This window comes from Meleagris gallopavo, chromosome 25 (assembly GCF_905368555.1).
Source record: "Meleagris gallopavo chromosome 25, MGAL_WU_HG_1.1, whole genome shotgun sequence".
NCBI lineage: Eukaryota > Metazoa > Chordata > Aves > Galliformes > Phasianidae > Meleagris > Meleagris gallopavo.
Genome location: NC_139428.1, coordinates 76,187 through 93,704, shown reverse-complemented (window position 1 = coordinate 93,704; position 17,518 = coordinate 76,187). Strand labels below are relative to the sequence as shown.

Sequence of the window (17,518 nt, the reverse complement as noted above, 5' to 3'; positions counted from 1 at the left end):
GTAACCTTAATCCTGACCAGCATCTGGGCTCCGCTTGAAAAAAAAAAAAAATCAGCATCTACTGCAGGCAAGGTTTGTGTGTGTGCTGCCCTGCTCCGTAGAACAAAGTTGGGAAAAAACACCAAACCAACAACCGAAAATAACCGTAGCAAATAATATTTATTCGAATTGACATTTTAATTAATTGGAGGTTTTAATTAACTGTAGGTTTTAAGGTATTCTCTTGTACACACGGACAAACTGCGGGGCTGGTACTTGTCCCCTCACCTCCGTCCTGTACGTCATGGCAGAGGCAAAGCGGATTTGCACCATTTTAGAGAAAAAGAAAAAGGAGAGGGGAGCTGTCTTGAAATTTACTCACAAAATATGGATAAGTTTAATGTCACCATTAAAAAAAATAATAATAATGTAATGAACTGAAATTCCTGCGCGATGCCTTACGGCATTTCCTTAATAAACTTTTACGGGCTTTGCAGTGGTACCCAGTAGAGGGATGTTTCATTCCCCCCCCCAGCGAGGCTCTCGGTGTGAGCGCAGCTCTCCCGGCCCGCACGGGGGGGCGAATTGCCTTTGAAAATCCGGCGCTCGGATCTCTGCAGCACCTGGAGATCGCGCGCATGACTCCGTAATTGTGCGCCCTGCGGAGCGGCTTTGTGTTCAGCCACACGTTGAAATCGCCGCTTCAGAGCCAGTTCCGATCGCTGGGGTGTGACTTCTAATTACAAAGCGTAGAATAACGTTTCTCAGCCAATTGCGCTTCCCTGATGTTCCCCCCACCTCTCCTCTCCTCTCCTCTCCTCTCCTCTCCTCTCCTCTCCTCTCCTCTCCTCTCCTCTCCTCTCCTCTCCTCTCCTCTCCTCTCCTCTCCTCTCCTCTCCTCTCCTCTCCTCTCCCTCTCCCTCCCTCCCTCCCTCCCTTCCTCCCTTCCTCCCTTCCTTCCTTCTTTCTTTCTTCCTTTCTTCATTCCTTTCTTCATTCCTTTCTTCCTTTCTCTTCTTTCTTTTCTTTCTTTTCTTTCTTTCTGTTTGATTTTCGCGACCCAGAAGTCGGTGGCACAGTGCCGCATCTACCAGCGCTCACTTAGGGCTGCTGAACTTCACTCCCCGAGCAGCCACAGAGGTCGCTTCTGAGCAGCACGAAACGTGGTTGGTTTGGTGGGTTTTTTTTTGTTTCCCCCCCCCCCCCCCCCCCCCCCCCCGAGGCTCTCAGTCCCTCATGGCCACGGTGGAAAAGCGCGTTTAAATCCTTAACTCGCCTTTCCCACGTGGTGCGTTGCTGAGCTGCTGTCACAGCGCGCAGCGCGTTCGTTTACACGGGGTGAAGTGAATGCACTTGTTTCCTGCTTGCGCTGAGAACGCGGGAGGCGAATTAATCAAACGGCATTTCCAGGACAGCACGGGGAAAAAAAGAAAAAAGGAAAAGAAAAAAAAGTGGGAAAAGCTGGTGTGTGCTGGGAGACAAAACCCGGCTGTTCGTGCGAATATAGGACGTGTTGGATGTGTGTATGAGCATTGAAGCGGCGCTGGGAGGAAAGGGTGGGGAATTTTTTGGTCATCTTTTCACCCCGTTCAGGGCTGACGGTCGCAGCGTGCCGTGGTTCAGCACTCAGTGGGGAGAAGGGAAGGGGGGGACCCAAAGTTGCATCTGGTCTTCAGACCTCGCTGTAATTTCTAATGGAAGGTGTCCCTTACCTTTAATTATTTAGTTTAAATAGACCAATGGCTCACTTGATTTCACTTAAAGGCCTTTCTCTCGAGGTCTCTAGGAGGCACCCCGCATCGAGCAACGAGACAAAATCTTGGCAAAAAGAGCACCAAAGGATGTGAATCCCTCGGAAAATTCCACTTCCTGTATACTAATGCTTCTCCTTGGGTCTCTCACTCATTCCCATGCATTTAACAAGGGATTTGTGCCTGGGGCTACAACGCTAACTTTCTAAATAAATGCCGTGCTGCAGAGAATAACCGAGCTCGCCACTTTCCGCCTTTTGTAGTTAATAGGTCGGTACGATCTGCGTCTCCTCTCCTCCTCCTTCCCTCCATTTTATTTCTCCTCCGTTTCTTTTTCAGCAGGCTCAACTCTCTCTTGCTGAACTTGCTGTGAACAAAAGGCTCCGTTCCAGATCCAGCCCGGAGTTGCCGTGAGAAACTTCACTGCGAGCGCTGTCTGTCGCGCTCCCTCCCTCGCCTGCTCGCTCCCTCCCTGGCTCGGTAAAATGGCAGTGCGAGAGCTTTATGAAAAGGGTGAAAACCCTCCTTTCTCGGCACCCAGCTCTCCCGCAGCACCCCCAATGACCCCCCCGCCCCAGTCGTGACTCCTGAACTCAAACTTCTCTAAAAATACATCTAAAGTGGCAGAATTTCACGGCAGGGAATATTTTTTTTTTACACTCCGCTGAAAAGAGCAGCTGAGGGTGGGAGAAACGCAGAGGGACAGACTTGCTGGGAATCGGTGCCTCTCTGTGCGCTGGTGAACTCTGCCGATTTCACCTCCCTGTGTGGTATCGCCAGTTCCCGAGTACTTAAGCAGAATAATAGTTTGCTTCGGTGGGAAAATCCAGGCCCGGAGTTGAGATCTTTCTCTTTTAGCAGCAATGGAAGCCTTTTTAACTCTCCCAAGTGGGGCTTGCAGTGCGATGTGTCTGATGGGCAAACCTCCCCGACAGCTCCTAAATCTGGTGGGGGTCTGCATAGATCAGACGGTTGGCTCCCGATCCAGTGCGGGGATTTGTGCAGACTCCGGTCCGCGTTTTCTTTCCCCCCCTCCATTTATTTATTTATTTATTTATTTATTTATTTATTTAATTTTTGTTGTTGTTAAGTAGGTTTACTCCTCCAAGAGCGCTGAGCAGCAGAGCTGGTGTTCGAGGGCGGCTGTGGAGCCTTGTGTGCATAACCGCCCGTACAAAACACACGCCAAAAAGCTCTCCTTCCCAGCACTCTATTATTATTTTCCTGTTAGAGGTGTTCCGCGTTCAGAACATCCGTGAATTCTGCCCGGAATTCATAAATTCCAGCTCCGTTTCTTTCAGCTGCTCCCCGCGCAGCCCCACACGCTGCTGCCCCGCTCCCACCGCCCCCGCGCCTCTTCCCTTCCGCTCTGCGAACTCCGCTTCGCCTTTTACTCCTCCTAGCGAGGGCCGCCGAAATAATGCGTTTCCTTCGGTCCGGCAGAGTCCCCTTTCCTCTCCTAATATGCATCCAAACTTTTTGCAGCGCACCTCAAACGGTAACAGCAGGCTTTGAGCGCGGCCGGGGCAGCGGCTCCTTCTTTTTGTAACCTTTAGTGCCGGCGCGCTGGGAAGCGGCAAATCCCGTGTAAAATCCACTCCTGCCTTTGAGCCGTGCTGCTGCGTGCAGCGAACTGACGGAGTTACCTTCTGCTGAAACTCCACTTCAGTTCGCAGTGTAGAGCTCTCTCGCTGCGTGCCCTTGTGCCATTGTGTCAGCGCTGGAGAGGGAGATGATACAATATCTTTATATATTTTTTTTTAAGAGGATAAATTAGCATCGTCTTGTACAATGCCCCGGCACATTAGGCGCTCACAGAAAACAATTCAAATAACGTTAAGCTTAGTGGTTATGAAGCTGCAACAAGAGTGCTTAACCTCGACATGATAGTGGCTAAAATACTGGAAAGAATGGGCTGGACAAATAGAAATATATTTATAGGAAATGTAATTTTCTTTAGCAGAACTACTCTCAGATAAGCTGAGGTACTGTAGATAACCTTTCCTCAGTCCACTCCATCTTTTGCGGTGTGCTCTGTGAATTATAATGGATGGGTCTCTTGTTCTAGGGTCCAGTCTGCATATCTCAGCATGCTGTGCCTCTCGGTAAAATGGAAGAGCATCCTTCTTCACCCAACTACGCTCACTGCTTCTCGGCTCCTTTCATTCTAGCTCAGTTGTGCTAGTTAATACTTTACTGTAGAAACTCTATCCAATTCCTGAAGTAATCCAGTCCATGTTTGTAGCGGGTTGAAAGGCTGGGGATAATGATAACTTGTGTGAGCAAGCAAGAGAGAGGGAGCGCGGCTGACTTTAGTCTGGTTTCCATGTCAACGATTCAGTCCATATTTGCCATCACACAGTTGGCAGAGCCTTTTTTTTTTTTTTTCTTTTTTCAGGAGGGGGACACTACTCCTGTTTCTAGTATCTAATCTACACCAGGTTTCCTAACCTGCCTCGGTGCCAGGACAAATGGCACGGCCACCTTCATGAAGGAGACTCCACTCAGGAGCAGCCAGCCTAGTGGCGGTGGCCCGCAGTGCCATGTGAGCTCCGAGCTGGCCCCAGCCTATCTGAGCAGCCAGGGGCTGAGCCTGTTGTGGAGGAAAGCGTGCTCAGCACTCAGGGAGATGGGGAAGGGAAGAGTGCTGCATGCTACTTAGCAGAGACTGCACAGGCTGAGAAGAGTGTTACGTGTTGCAAAGAAAAGCCTTGTCCAGTTCTGTAGCTTGGAGAGATGGGAGTAACAGCATGGGATGACACAGCTGACGGGAATTTTCAGCTATTGGATGGAAATGTTAAGAACTGTACCATCATCTGCCTTCCAAACCCCGTGGCAGGAGTTTCATTGAATGCCTTAGTATTTAGTAACGTGCCAAGGCCTCATTGATGAGGCATATTCCAAAATCTGCTTTAGCTTTCACAAACATTTGGTAAAGTGAGTGTCTCCTTATTGTGTGGGTGGCTGGGGAATCCAGTCTGCTTTTCACATTACAGTCAACACCAGGTTTCATAGTCTGCCATAGTGCTCTTTGAAGAAGGTTCTGAAAGGCTGACACCCATAGAGGAGGTGTGAGCGTGGGGTCTTTGGGTGCACTGAGCTGAAACTTCAGCCCCTCGTCCGTATTTGGTAAACTTTTGGTGGTGCTTGGTTGGACAGCGGGGCGTCCAGAAGTAGACAGCAGCTTTGGAGTTGAGAAGATTGTTCTCAAGACTGAGGCAGAATTACCTCCAGTTTGGTTTTCTAGGTTTATAGCAAAAGAAACATCTGGAAAAGGGTGTGTTAGTGCTGTGGTCCACTACAACCCACCGCAGACACTGGTAAAGTTGCTCTCAGGGCCTAACCTGATGTCTTAAAAGCTTTTCCCTCTACCTGTTCCTACAACTTGGGGCTTGGTTAAATAAGATGCTCCTGCAAGGAGAGCATACAGACCAACATTTTGTTCTAGCATTTTCCACAGTTTTGCTGTCTTGGAATCTCATCCACGTAGCACAGTCAACTGTGGCAAAACTGTTTTTGTTTGAGAGCCTGTAGGGCTATTTACCACTCTAGAATACGTGTAAAATATTGCTATTTGTTGCCCTGTCCAGGTTCCCTTACTACTTTCAGCTTTGGAATAAACCTTTTGTTCTGCTACCTGCATTCCAGATAATACTTTTTATATGATAGGCTTCATAATGAGTGTGATGTGAGTTGATAGTAGTAGACATTGAGATCTTCAGTTCATCCACAGCAGCAGGCACGGAGCATTGGCAGTGATTCTGTTCTTCCATGCATTGTCTTGCCTCCTGCTCTGGACTCAGGTTTCCCCACTGTCATCAGTGTTGTTAAAATGAGATTTCTTGTGATTGTGTCCTGCTGGTTGTTAAACCCTGGGCTGAGTTCAGTGCTTTCGTCTCTGTACAGCTGGTAATCGAGGTTATTCTGCCCCATTTTTTGTTTTGAGGTGGTGTTCTAAAATGGAAGCCTCCCCTTCAGAAGCTTCTTCTGATTCCCCACCCGTTGTATTCCAACCTTTTCCCTCTGTAAAGTTGTATTTACTTAAACTTCACTTTTCCAAACATTCCTGTATTTCAGAGGACACCCCTTCCCCCTAAGCCAGCCAGATTTGGGATGCAGGGCTGAGGTCTAAAGCATATAGGCATTCTCTCCATCACTTCTGGGGGTTGGTTTTTTTTCAGCGTAACTAACTCATCTTTTTGTATCTTTGCCACAGACCTGTACAAATTGCAGTTAAAAACATAACTAGAGGAGCTGCTGGGACAGGACAGCCCGTGTCCAGCACTGAGATCCAGGTACATTCCTCTCCTCCTTCCTTCTGCTCTGGGAAAGGCTGGGGGGATAGAGGAGATGGGAATTTGGGTCTGAAATGGTTAAAGAAAAGCATGGCTAATTCTTAGTTTACCTTTTGACAGTTAGGGAGCTCCAGCACCTCACGATCCTTGAGACCGCGGGAGCATCCCGGCCCATTGCTCAACGTGTTGTGTCTAGACACGTTCAGGTGGTTGTGGTTCTCCCCATTCAACCACCCTGAGGGAGCTCCTGGTCCGCTGCCCACTGCCGTCACTTTGGCAGCAGCGGGATCAGGACTTTCTTGGATGTCCGTGTTGTGCAGCTCTCGTCTTGGCGCGCTGCCAACTCCTTTTCCAGAGGGACACAACCAGCAGAAAGGAAATGACAGTCTTTAGTAGTTGGTAAAGGCTAATTCTAAATGGAATTTCTAGGGACAAGGAAGAGGCGCTTCGTCGACCCACGGCCCACCTCCTCGCCGAGACCCCAGAACCGCCGGCGAGCGACGCAGCCGTGCGCCCTCTCCGCTCTCCCCCAAAGGTGGGCTGTGGCCCCGTGCCCCCGCCGCCCTCGGAGGTGCCCCGGGAAGGTAAGGGAGGCCGCTCCGAGCGCGGCCGCAGCTCCCGACCCCTGCGCCGAGCCGGGCGGCCCAGCTGGGGTCGCGCCGCCGCCCCCTGCCCCGGCCCCGCCCGCTCCCCGGCCCCGGTTCAGCCGCGCCGCCCCACGCCGGTCGGCCGGGCTCGGCTCCGCTGATCCGCTGCGGGTTTTGCGTGCGGCAGCCTCCGCCGCGCCGAGCCGCGAGCGGCCGGGGCCGGCCCGCTCCTCCTTTGTGAAGGGGGGGAGGCTCCCGTCCGGGCCGCGCCGCGCTCCGCTCCGGGTTTGGCAGGCGGCCGCGGCGCTGGGTAAAATGGCAGTGCTGAGCCTCGTGTCGGAGTGAGCCCCGCTCGGCGGACCAGAGTCGGGAGCTGCCGCGCGGCTCGCCCAGCCCGGCCCCGCCGCCGCTCGGCCCGGCTCCGGGGACGGCGCCCGCCCGCCCGCCGTGTCTCCCCCCTCCCTCCCTCCCGCCTCTCCCGCACCGGGAGCCCCGTCCCGGGTCCCCCCCTCCTCCTCCTTCCCCCCACTCTCTCCTCCTCCTCCCCTTTCTCTGCCGGCTGCAACCGAGGAGGTACAGCGGGGCCAGGCCCCGGGAAGCCCAGCCCAGCGGAGCCCTCCCCGCCTCGCCAACCAGGCCGGGGGGGAATGAGCCCCCGCTGCCCTGAAGAGCCCGCCGCCGCCTGAGCGGGGAGCAGCAGAGCAGCGAGGCCTCACGCCGGCCGGCCAGGCAGGGAGCAGCTCGGGGGGGACCGGTCCGGGGGGGGGGTGGCCGGGCGGGGAGGGGGGGGATCATGGCTGCTCAGGTCGCCCCCGCCGCCGCCAGTAGCCTGGGCGCCCCGGCTCCGGCCGAGCTGAAGAAAGCGGAGGCGCAGCAGCGGGATTGTCCCCCGGAGGAGGCGGGGGGTGAGGCGGCGGCGGAGCGCGGCGGCGGCGAGAAGCAGGCGGAGAACGAGGGCCCCCCCGGGAAAGAACTGCAGGACGGGGCCGAGAGCAACGGAGGGGGCGCAGGGGCCGAGTCCGACCTGAAGAGCTCGAACGGGAACCCGGGCCCCAGGCCCGCCGCTGCCGCCGCCACCCTGAACAATAACCTCCCGGAGCCGCCCGGTGGCGGCGGCAGCAGCGACGGGGTGGGGGCGCCGCAGCAGCAGCAGCCGCCGCAGCAGCCTCCCCCTTCCCACCCGGCCGCCTTGCCCCCGCCAGCCTACGGCTTCGGGCAGCCCTACGGCCGGGGTGCCCAGGCTGCTGCCGCCGCCGCCGCCGCTGCGGCCGCCGCCGCTGCCTTCCACCAACATGGCGGACAACAAAGCCCTGGCATGGCAGCGCTGCAGAGCGGGGGCCTGGAGCAGTCTTACCCGGGGCCGGCGGGAGCCCCCGCGGGGCCGCCCCCTCCCCAGAACTCGCACGGCGGCGCCGAGCACGGCTTCCCCAACCACCAGTACAACTCCTACTACGCGGCCGGCGCCGGGCGCAGCGCCGGCTCCTACCCGCCTCCCCCCCAGGCCTACGCCCTGAGCTCCCCCCGGGGCAGCGCGCAGAGCTCCGCTCAGGCGGCCGCCGGCGCCAAGTCCCCCGCCGCCGCCGCCTTCCAGCAGCAGCGCTTCGGGGTCATGGGGCCCTCGGCCGTCGGCGGAGCAGGAGGAGGAGGAGGAGGGGGCGCCACCCCGCAGCCCACGGCCACCCCCACCCTCAACCAGCTCCTCACCTCCCCCAGCTCCGCCCGCGGCTACCAGGGGTACCCCGGGGGCGACTATAGCGGCGGGCCGCAGGACGGGGGAGCCGCCGGCAAGGGCCCGGGCGCCGCGGATATGGTCTCGCAGTACGGCGGGGGCAACGGCCAGGGCTGGGCCGCAGCGCCCGGCGGGGTTCCGCCGAGGAGTCACCACGCGCCCATGAGCCCCGGGAGCAGCGGCGGCGGCGGGGGACAGAGCCTCGGCCGGAGCCAGCAGGTAAGTGCGGGACCGCGTGGGGCGGGCGGCGCGCCGGGGGGGGACGGGACGGGACGGAGGGGCCGCGGCCGCCGGGCTGGGGCTGGGGGCGGCGGGGGAGAGAAGGGACCTGAGGAGGAGGGGGGGGGGGGGCTGGACGGGACGGCGCCTCTCCCGTGGCTTCTCCCCGCCGGGTCGGCGCTGCTGGGGAGCTGCCATTGTCTGTGTCTGCTCGCTTGCTCTAAAATGGCTGCCTCGCCGCCTTCCCTTCCTCCCTCCCCAGCCTTTGTGCGAGGCTCCCGGAGAGCGGCCTCCGTCCCGCGGGGGTGCTCTGGCAGGGAGGAGGGGGGAGAAACGGCGGTCGTCCCCGGCGGGGAGCGGCCGGTCTCGGTACGAAGGGGCCGGGGAGGCCGGGCGGCGGGGGTCGGGCGGCGGGCCGACGCGGGGCCCCCCGGCATCGCCGCCACCCTCCGCGCCGCTGCCCCGCTCCCCGCCGCTCCCCGCCCCGGGGGCTTCGCTCCCTGCCCGGGGTCGCCCGGGGCCCGCCCGAGTGGCCGCGTCTCGGCCCGGCCCGGAGGGGCCATTTTCCCCCGCGGGATGCCTGGAGGCCCGAGCCCGTGGCTGGAAGTGCCGGTAAACAGCTCGGCGATGGGAGTAGTGAGTGCAGATTGCTTTGGTTTGGGATTTGAATTATGGAGGTAAAATCCTTCTGTCAAAGCCAGGAGACAGTTGGTCTTAGGTTGACATCCTATCTGTGATCTGATTGGCTCCTCATCTCCTGCTCTTGGCCATTTATAATTGCCTCTGATGTAATGGTACAACAATCCTGATGAGCTCATAAACTTTTACACTCGGCTTTTCTGCCAGCTCGGACCCGAAGCAGCCCCGCTGCTCGCCACCTCCTCGGCCCCCCACCGAAATTGGCCGTGACCTTGAGGAGGGTCGGCCCCGCGGGAGTGGAGCCCCAGCCTGCCTGCCCCGCTGCTTTGTGCCCGAGACAAAAGAAGAGGCGATGGCATTTTGTTTGTACCTTGGGTTTATTTTGCTTGTGATGCTTTATGCGAACTGGAATAGAGTCTGTGTTGTCAGAACAGTGGCAAGGCTTCTCTGCACAATGGGCTTGCTGTTTATTTTGGTTATGTGACTTTCCCTTTGGTATAAATGATTTCTTTGATGGATCTGAGGGTGCGTTTGTTACTGACTAATTTTGTCCCTTTTCAAAACTGGGGCTGTTTGGATTCTTTGAGCTGGAGATGGGGGGGTTTCTGGGGTATATTGCAGCCTTACAAATAAACAGAAAGCCCCACCAAACAGTTGCAACCAATCTTGCGGTGGAAGCACTGAAAATGAATTACCTACTTCAATTCATTGGGGAGCTTTAGTATTGATCAGGCCTCGGCTTTTGGCTGTGCATCTCAGGGCACGTTTTGACTTTGAGTGAGCACTGGCAACATCTGTCCCCTCTCTGTGTTCAAAGGACATACTGCAGGTCCTGTGTCACAGCACTTTGCTTTTTGAAGGAGTATGAACAGGAAAACCAAGCCTGCACATCAGAACGATCATCGTATGGGTAGAGTTACCTGTTTGCTGAAAATATGGAGGAGCAGAAAGCATGTCGAGGAGAAAGCAGTATGGTGTATGCATCAGACATCTTAGATACGGTGGAAGGAGAGATGCTGGTATCTAATATCTGGAAACTTGACTAAAACCAGCCTCCTCTCTGTGTTCAGATACGCATCCCCACGGCCTGTTGTGGCCTTATGCAGCCTGTCAGATGTCCCTCCTTGTTCTGTGTGCTCTGCTCTAACTTCAGGCCCTGGATTAGAGCCATTTGATCCCATGCAGTGTGACATGCAGCCTCCAGACTTTCCCTTCTTGCTCAGTGCTTGTGTCCACATGAAAGCTGCTTAATTTTTGTCCCTTGGTTACCTGAAGGTGGTCTCCTTCAGCATCTTGGGTTACTTGATTGTCTCTCCTGTCAAACAGTGCTTTCTAAGAGTGCCAGTCTTACCTCTGCTGTGTTCTTCATAGTGTCTGATTGTAATTGGCAGTGAGCATCCCTTTGTTCAGAGTGAAGGCTGCAGGTCCTCAGGGGTGCAGCCATGTATACCTGCAGCACAGGAGTACATAGGACAGGTGACATAGGTGCTAGGGTGTTTACTTGAATTTACTCTTTGTAGCCTGAATACGTGGATCTTGATAGAATGCGTGCTAAAAGACAGTGTCAGATTGAACTTTTCAGGCAGCTATTTTATTATGCTACATATTTGACAAAAATGTGTTCCTGTCTGTGTCATGATAGAACAGGAGATGTCTCTGGGTTGTGTTTTTGTCCTGGAAAGTGGATTTAGCTTGGTTCTGTATCTCTTGATATGCTGTGTATTAGTAATATCTGAGTAACTGGTCTCATTAACTGGAATCATTAATGCTGCTTTGAGAATTAGTTTAACTTCTAAGTAGTACAAATAGTGTATATAGAAAGTAACATAGCTTTCCCACCCTAAAAAACCAAACAAAACTCCCCAGTTTTATTTGTGTGAAGGACTGTTGGACTCAAGCTGACCGATCTTTCTTTTTGTTGTTAAAACCACAAAACCCAACCCAAACAGGCTTAACGTGAGTGATGGAAAAAGCTTGCACGTGTCTTCTCTGCTGCTCGCAATAAATGGTTCGTTAATAATAATATTCTGGTCCTAAATTGTAGCCTCCTTCCACTGTGTAGTCTGGCGAATTCCCTGGATTGGAGGAACTTAAAGCTTGCATCTTTTTTTTGTTTTGTACAGTGGTGCTTACTGTGTAACTTTCTGAGGAAATGTTGGACAGTGAGAGCAGGACGCGGCTCACCTGGCTGTGTGTTAGGAGGAGGAGCATCTCCTGGTGCAGGAGAAGGTGATGGGAAGAGCGGCGGGTTCCTCCAGGCAGGAACTGCTGTGGCAGTGAGCTTGGGGAGGTGGGCAGCAGCACTGTGCACAGAAGCGTCCTTAATTCTCCATACTTGTTAGGATTTATGAATGATGCCATATGGAGAGTTTTACTGCACTGCTCATCAAGAAAGACACCGCGCTTTCTGGAGTGCAAGTTGTCTTGGGGGAACAGTTCAGGTAATAAATGGGGACTATAATTGCTTGCATAGGTGGTATGGAACCCTCTTGGACCTCTGCTTGCTGGCTGGGCACAGGAGCAAGGTGCTGAGCAGGGGCAGGCGTGCTCGGTGTGTGCAGGGACTGGGGTAGAGGTGCAGGGACTGCGCGTTTTTTGGATGGCCTTTATAGCTGGGAAATACAAATAGGGTCAAGAGTTCAGAATGCCTTGTTGCAGACTGTGGGATGAGAAATCTGTAGTTTTCTGTGGGAATGGCTTGTAAGAAACCAGGCTTGGAATCTTAGTTTTCAGTTTTTCCATTTTACTAACAGCCATATCATGTATTTGTTTCCACTTCCCCTCAGAGTGTGTAGCTGTTGTTAATAATCAGCTGGCTTTCCCAGTGTCTGGAGACTTAAAGGAAACTGCTGAAGAGAAAGCACTTCCCTCCCTGAGGAGGTGGGCACCTCTCATACATGCTTTCACTACAGCAAGTGACTCCTGTAATGGGAAATGATTTTGGGCTGCATTAAACGTCAGTGTGTTGGGTAATGTCCTCGTAGGTGCACCAATGTCTCTAGGCCTCTATTAGAAGCTCAGTCAAGTCTGCTTAAAAATTGTATGATAATAAGAAATGCTCTCTGGGCCCATTGCCATATGATAGTTATGTTTTGTTGACTTAGATCTCAACTTTAGTAGCAAGTGAGGCATGAAAAATGTTGTTGAAAATATGCTTTATAAACTAAATTGGCACCAAATGGCTCTGTGCTGCCAATGAGCTGTGATATCTTGGAATCTGAAATCAAGACCTGGCTCCCGTTGTCTTCTGTCACAGGGTTTTCCCTTGCTTAGCATTGTAATGATAGGAGGCCTGGAGCTGCTTGTAAGGTGCAGCATGCATTGGATCTTTCCCATGAAAAGGAAAGGAACATCTTTTTTTCTAATGTACGGTTTGCTTCTGAATGAATGGTTTTAGATTTTCTCTGAATTAGTATAGGGAGAAAACCATTAGCTTAATGTTGTGAGGATCAATCTAGTTAATTCTGATGTGGACTCTGAAGGTTTTACTGGCATGCTCGTCGGAGTAGTATGGGGTAGGTGTTGCCTGATTCCTGTAAAATACCTTGATTTCTCAGATGCTTTCATCCTGCTGCTTGGCTGTAAGGTGGCTGATGTTTCCAGGCAGGCCATGTCTGAAGTAGGATTCAGGACAGAAAGCCCTATTTTCCAATTTTTTTTTTCTTAGTGAAATGGGGTTAGTAAGGCTTGGCACCTGTATTCTGCTAAATGTGAATTAAATGCTCTGTCAGTCCTTATTTATTAGCTGGGCTGGGGGTGAGTTTCTACACAAGTCCCTTGTAATCATGCTTGCAAGATAGAAACGTGCTTTCTGGAAGGTTGTACGCTTGGCTTTTGGGTCCTCGTTTTTTTGGCAAGAGTACTTGCTGGTTTCCTAAAGCTATTAGTCCAGTTCAATTCCTTTTATGTGCTGAAAGTTTAGTTTCCTGGGACGAGTGCTCAGCAAATATGCTTCATCCCTTCCTGTTCTTAGGTGATAGCAGAAACTGGGCTTGAGGGGAGCATGGGAATCAAACACGGATGGACGCCTTGTTATGTTTTTCATACTTTGTTTTTAGCTGTATTTGAGAACACCGGTTAATGAATACTGTCATGCAGAAGTATCGACATGAAGACTCTATTAAAAAAAAAAAAAAACAAAAAACAAAAAACCAAAATAAAAACATAACAGCTTTCCTTCAGAGAGAAAACAAAGTTTGAAAGTAGGCTGAATTGTACAAATGTTCATTTTGTATTCCTGTTACCTCACATGCGACTTTTCCACCATTTTTCCTTCTACACTTTTCAAGGGAACACCACCAACCTGGAAATCCAGTTTTTACCCTATGAATCTGAATCTGCAACCTCTGTAATTAAAATATTAGAGGAGAAAGATGCCCTTTCCAGTTTTTACTCTGTGTTTTTGAAATTCTTTGTCTAGGCAGTTTGATTTCTTTTTTGAATTGCATCTCCTGTGTGATGGATTGCTCTGGGGAAAAGCTCATCAGCATTCCATTGCCCAATTCCTGCCAAGAATGTTTGAAACTCTCAAGCGGCAGCAAAGCAGAAACTGAAGGCAAGCAGGCAGGCAGAAGTGCAGGGGCAAAAAGGGAAAAGATAACCTTGTCACTATTGAAGTTGTTGTGATAGCCACTTGCTTTCTCTTCTGGAAGGGCCCATAGGGCATCGTGAAGGATGCAGAGTAGTATCTTCCCTTTCCTTCTGGTAGACGAAATAAAGGGGATTTCCTGGGAAAAGGTAATTGAGGAGAAATCCTAGAAAATATTCACTTATCTTGCACTGATTCGGCCTTGTTTTTATTAGGAGGTTATGCACATGCACTGGTAAAACTAGACTGGATGTCTGTTAGCCAAAGCCGTAAATCTCCAGCTAGGAGTGGATGACAGGTTGGGTTGGAGGAAAAAAATGCAGCTTTCTTTTACACACTGGACCAAAACTGATGTGTTCTATCTGGGTCCCTGCAGTCCACCTGATCCTGGGTGACATTAGGGAAGCTGGTGATGACTTTCTCTTTTTTGTTTTAGCAACTGAAAAAGAAGAGAAGTTGGTCACCTGATGAGAAACCATGTGTATTTTCTGCAGACTCAGGAAGACCAGAGTGTACTTATAAACTGATTCCAGTAACATTCCAATCATAAGTTAAATGTCGTCTCTGCTACGTTGAGTGTGTGTGTATTCTTTAAGGCCAAACTCCTGTAGAAACTGTAGGCTGCAGGCAGTAGTTCTGCTCTGGTATGTAGAGGAGTGTAAGGTCTGAAGTTCTCACAGTGTCTGTTCTTCAGTGGAAGCAGCCGAGATGTGGATGTGGGAAGCTGGAAGGTGTGGAGCATGGAAGCTGGGACAGGGCAAAGAATGGAATACAGATCTTGTGCTGTGAACCTTCAGTCCTCCTCCAGTGGAGGTCCTGCATCGAGTAGGACCCTTTTAGTGGAGTTCTGTGCTCAGAGGCTTGGAGAGTAAAAGCAGCAGGGCAGGAACAGGAGGAGCTGCTTCTGTCAGGACTGAGCTCATGTACATATTTTACCAATGTCTTAATCAGATGATGATGTGTATTAGCATATGGATGAGGGAGGGGTTCCCTTTCTCTTCTGCACCTGCACTCTCAGTATGTAACTCAGCAGTTCAATCCTGCAGTTGGAGCATTTTCACTTTTTTTTTTTTTTTTTTTTTTTTGGAAAACATCAAGAAGAGTATTCCCCAGTTTGCCATTGTGTTCTTTCTGGAATATTTCTGACACTAATTCACAGCTCAGTAAATATTTCCACAATGTAGGCATGAGCTTTCTATGGTGAAATGTAAAGGATGCTATGTAATGATAGGTAAATTCAGTAAAAGCTACTTTTGAATTTCACAGCAAACGCTTGTTTGTACGTTCAGAGTAAAGTGGTAACTATAGCAAGAATTTAATTTCTAATCTTGTTTCTGTCTGCTTTTGGGGAGGAAAAGGGGACAGAAGTGGGTAGGAGCAAGTCAAGTAAAGGATTGGGTCACCCATAAACAATTTTGGTGAAGAAATTTCTTTATGGGGGAGTGTGATGGTGGAGAGAGAGTGTGTGCTAATTCCTGTGAAATTCCCATGAAGAATCAGTTTGTGTAAATAACCCTGCAAAGCTGCTGCTCCATTACAGTTATTGGCATTTCATGCGATAACCAGCATGTCATTATTTCTTTCACTTACCTGTAGCAATTTAAACGCTTTCAAGGACATATTAAATTGCTACTAACTTTTTCCCTCTTCTTTATCTTTTAAATTTGAGTAACTTCCTGTTACTCTGGATTAACAAATATTAGGCCCGAGCTATCCCAAGAAACTTCATGTTAGATGTGGGAATAGTCTGTGAAGAAGCTGTGATTGTCTCTGGAGCAGACAGTGTTCTCTCTCCTGTGTTCTGTGTGAGCACGAGTGGTTTTGGCCCTGTGGCAAAGCAGAGGGGACTGAGAATCAATCACATTTTTTTCTGGCATGTGACAGGAGAGAGAGTGTTTCAGGGCAGCAGCCAGTTGCAGATGTCAGACCGTGGCCTAAAGAAGCTGTGACTTTACAACCTGAGAGATTCTGTGACTCTTCTTGATAGAAATTCTTAAAGTTCGGATGACTGGAATTTCCCCTGGGGAGAATTACTGGGTTAAACAAGTATTTTCCCCCTTACCACCACCCCCCTCCAGCCCGCACTTGTAAGATTTCATTCAGGTTTGACTTAGAGAAACCCTGAAAATTACCATTTCCCTTCTGATGTCAGCACTGTTCTGGCATCCTGCCTGTGAATAACTGAGCAGGAATGCTTTAAAACCTGAGCTTAGGCCACAGCTGCAGCTGCACCTCCAGACATCGCGGTGGGAGAGCTGTTGTGCCCCAGCAGGGGTTGAGCTCTGTGATGCACTCGGACTGATGTGTAACACCGCTGCTTCCACTGCTGACAGTGGGGTTTGTATTTAACACTGTGTCTGGAGTTGCAGCGGTTTGGAGGCAGACTGAGGAGCAGGAGGTGTGGAAGAGGCAGGGTACGCAGAGATGGCCGTCCTGCTTTGGTTTGGGGCGCTGGTTTTGGTCTTTTCTGGTGAGATTGTGCAGAGCAGTCTGTGGTGCCTGCAAAATATTGCTGTCTGTTCAGTGCCTTTGTTTTGGTAGGTGACTGTGCCTTCCTCGCTGAACAGAGGTCTGTATATGAATTCAGATAAAGGCCACGTAGCCTGCTGTCCTGCTCCAGGGCAGGATCTGCTACATCTAATACCAGCACAGACTGCGATGAAGGGATGTGGCTTCTGTTTCAGTGATTTACTGTCCTTAGCACTGGACATTAGAAAAATGTGTCTCTAACTGAAGCAATCTCAATTATCTCTTCTTACGCTTGTCTTTTGAGTTATTGGGATCAGAACAAAAGTGTATGATAACCAGCTTACAAATGTCTGGCTTTCCCCCCTCCCCTCGTTTCTTGAGGCCAAGGTTGCTAGTTAGGTTGCAAAATGTCTCCCTTTATTTCCAGGTTACTGTGCTCGCTGGGGGCTGCAGTGAAGGGGTTGGGCTGTCCCATGTTACCACTTGCACATCTTCTAGGGTCCCAGAGCCGAACTGTTCACTGTGCTTCCCTGGATGGGTGGGATCCTTCCTGTTGTCCTGTTTTGCGTTTCATTCTTCTTAACAGTTTGGTGATGGATTTAAAGTCCACATGACTGTAGGACTATGCACCCTGTGCAAGTTTAGGAGGAGAATCTGGTACTCATTAACTGTAGGTAAATAATTAAACCAGTGCCAGACTAGAGGTGGTCTTTCCTCAAAAGTATTTCTTGTGACATGGTTTGAAAAAAATCTTTCACCTCTTTGCACAACCTATGTTGAAATGGTGAAAGTGCTGGAATTAGGCACAGCCTGAGCATTCTTTTCAGCATGAAGTGTCCCTGACTTTGTAGCTGGCATTGCTGGCCCTAGTAAAGGTGTCACACTGAAGGGCAGTGCATGGAGCGTGATCGCACGGTCCTCAAATTTTGGTTGTGCTCCAGCTGTGCAGAGTGTGAGAAGGGCAGTTACCCCATGGGGCAGCTGGGTGGGTGGGTGTGTTTTTCTTTATTATTTTTTTAAAAAACACAATGGTGACCAAGTGAATTTGTAAGTGGCTTTCGTAGTTGCAGTGCTTTGGAGCTTCTGAGAAGTGCTTCAGGTATCTGCTGGATCTGACTTTCTCTCTAGGCTTGGCATTGCACCTGGAACACTTCTTTGGTCTTATGAAAAATCATCTCACTGGAAATGTCAGTTCTGATTGGCCATAGACAGAACTTGGCTCCCTGGAACAGAACGTGTTTGTGGGGGGATGGTTTTCACGT

General features: G+C 51.3%; 1 protein-coding gene across 3 annotated transcripts in view; it reads left to right on the top strand.

Moving 5' to 3' along the window:
• Nucleotides 1-2,068: 2,068 nt before the first annotated feature.
• Nucleotides 2,069-17,518, top strand: part of ARID1A (AT-rich interaction domain 1A) — a 63,120-nt gene continuing 47,670 nt past the window's right edge. The window contains exons 1-4 of one of the 3 annotated variants that reach the window (XM_085208723.1): nucleotides 2,069-2,210; nucleotides 5,947-6,025; nucleotides 6,455-6,609; nucleotides 8,326-8,560. In XM_085208723.1, coding sequence (XP_085064849.1) covers nucleotides 8,420-8,560 — 141 coding nt within the window. In that variant the 5' untranslated portion in view covers nucleotides 2,069-2,210; nucleotides 5,947-6,025; nucleotides 6,455-6,609; nucleotides 8,326-8,419. Of the gene's footprint in view, nucleotides 2,211-5,946; nucleotides 6,026-6,454; nucleotides 6,610-6,723; nucleotides 8,561-17,518 lie in introns of those variants that run through there. The other 2 variants (XM_085208724.1, XM_085208722.1) reach the window with 2 other exon arrangements.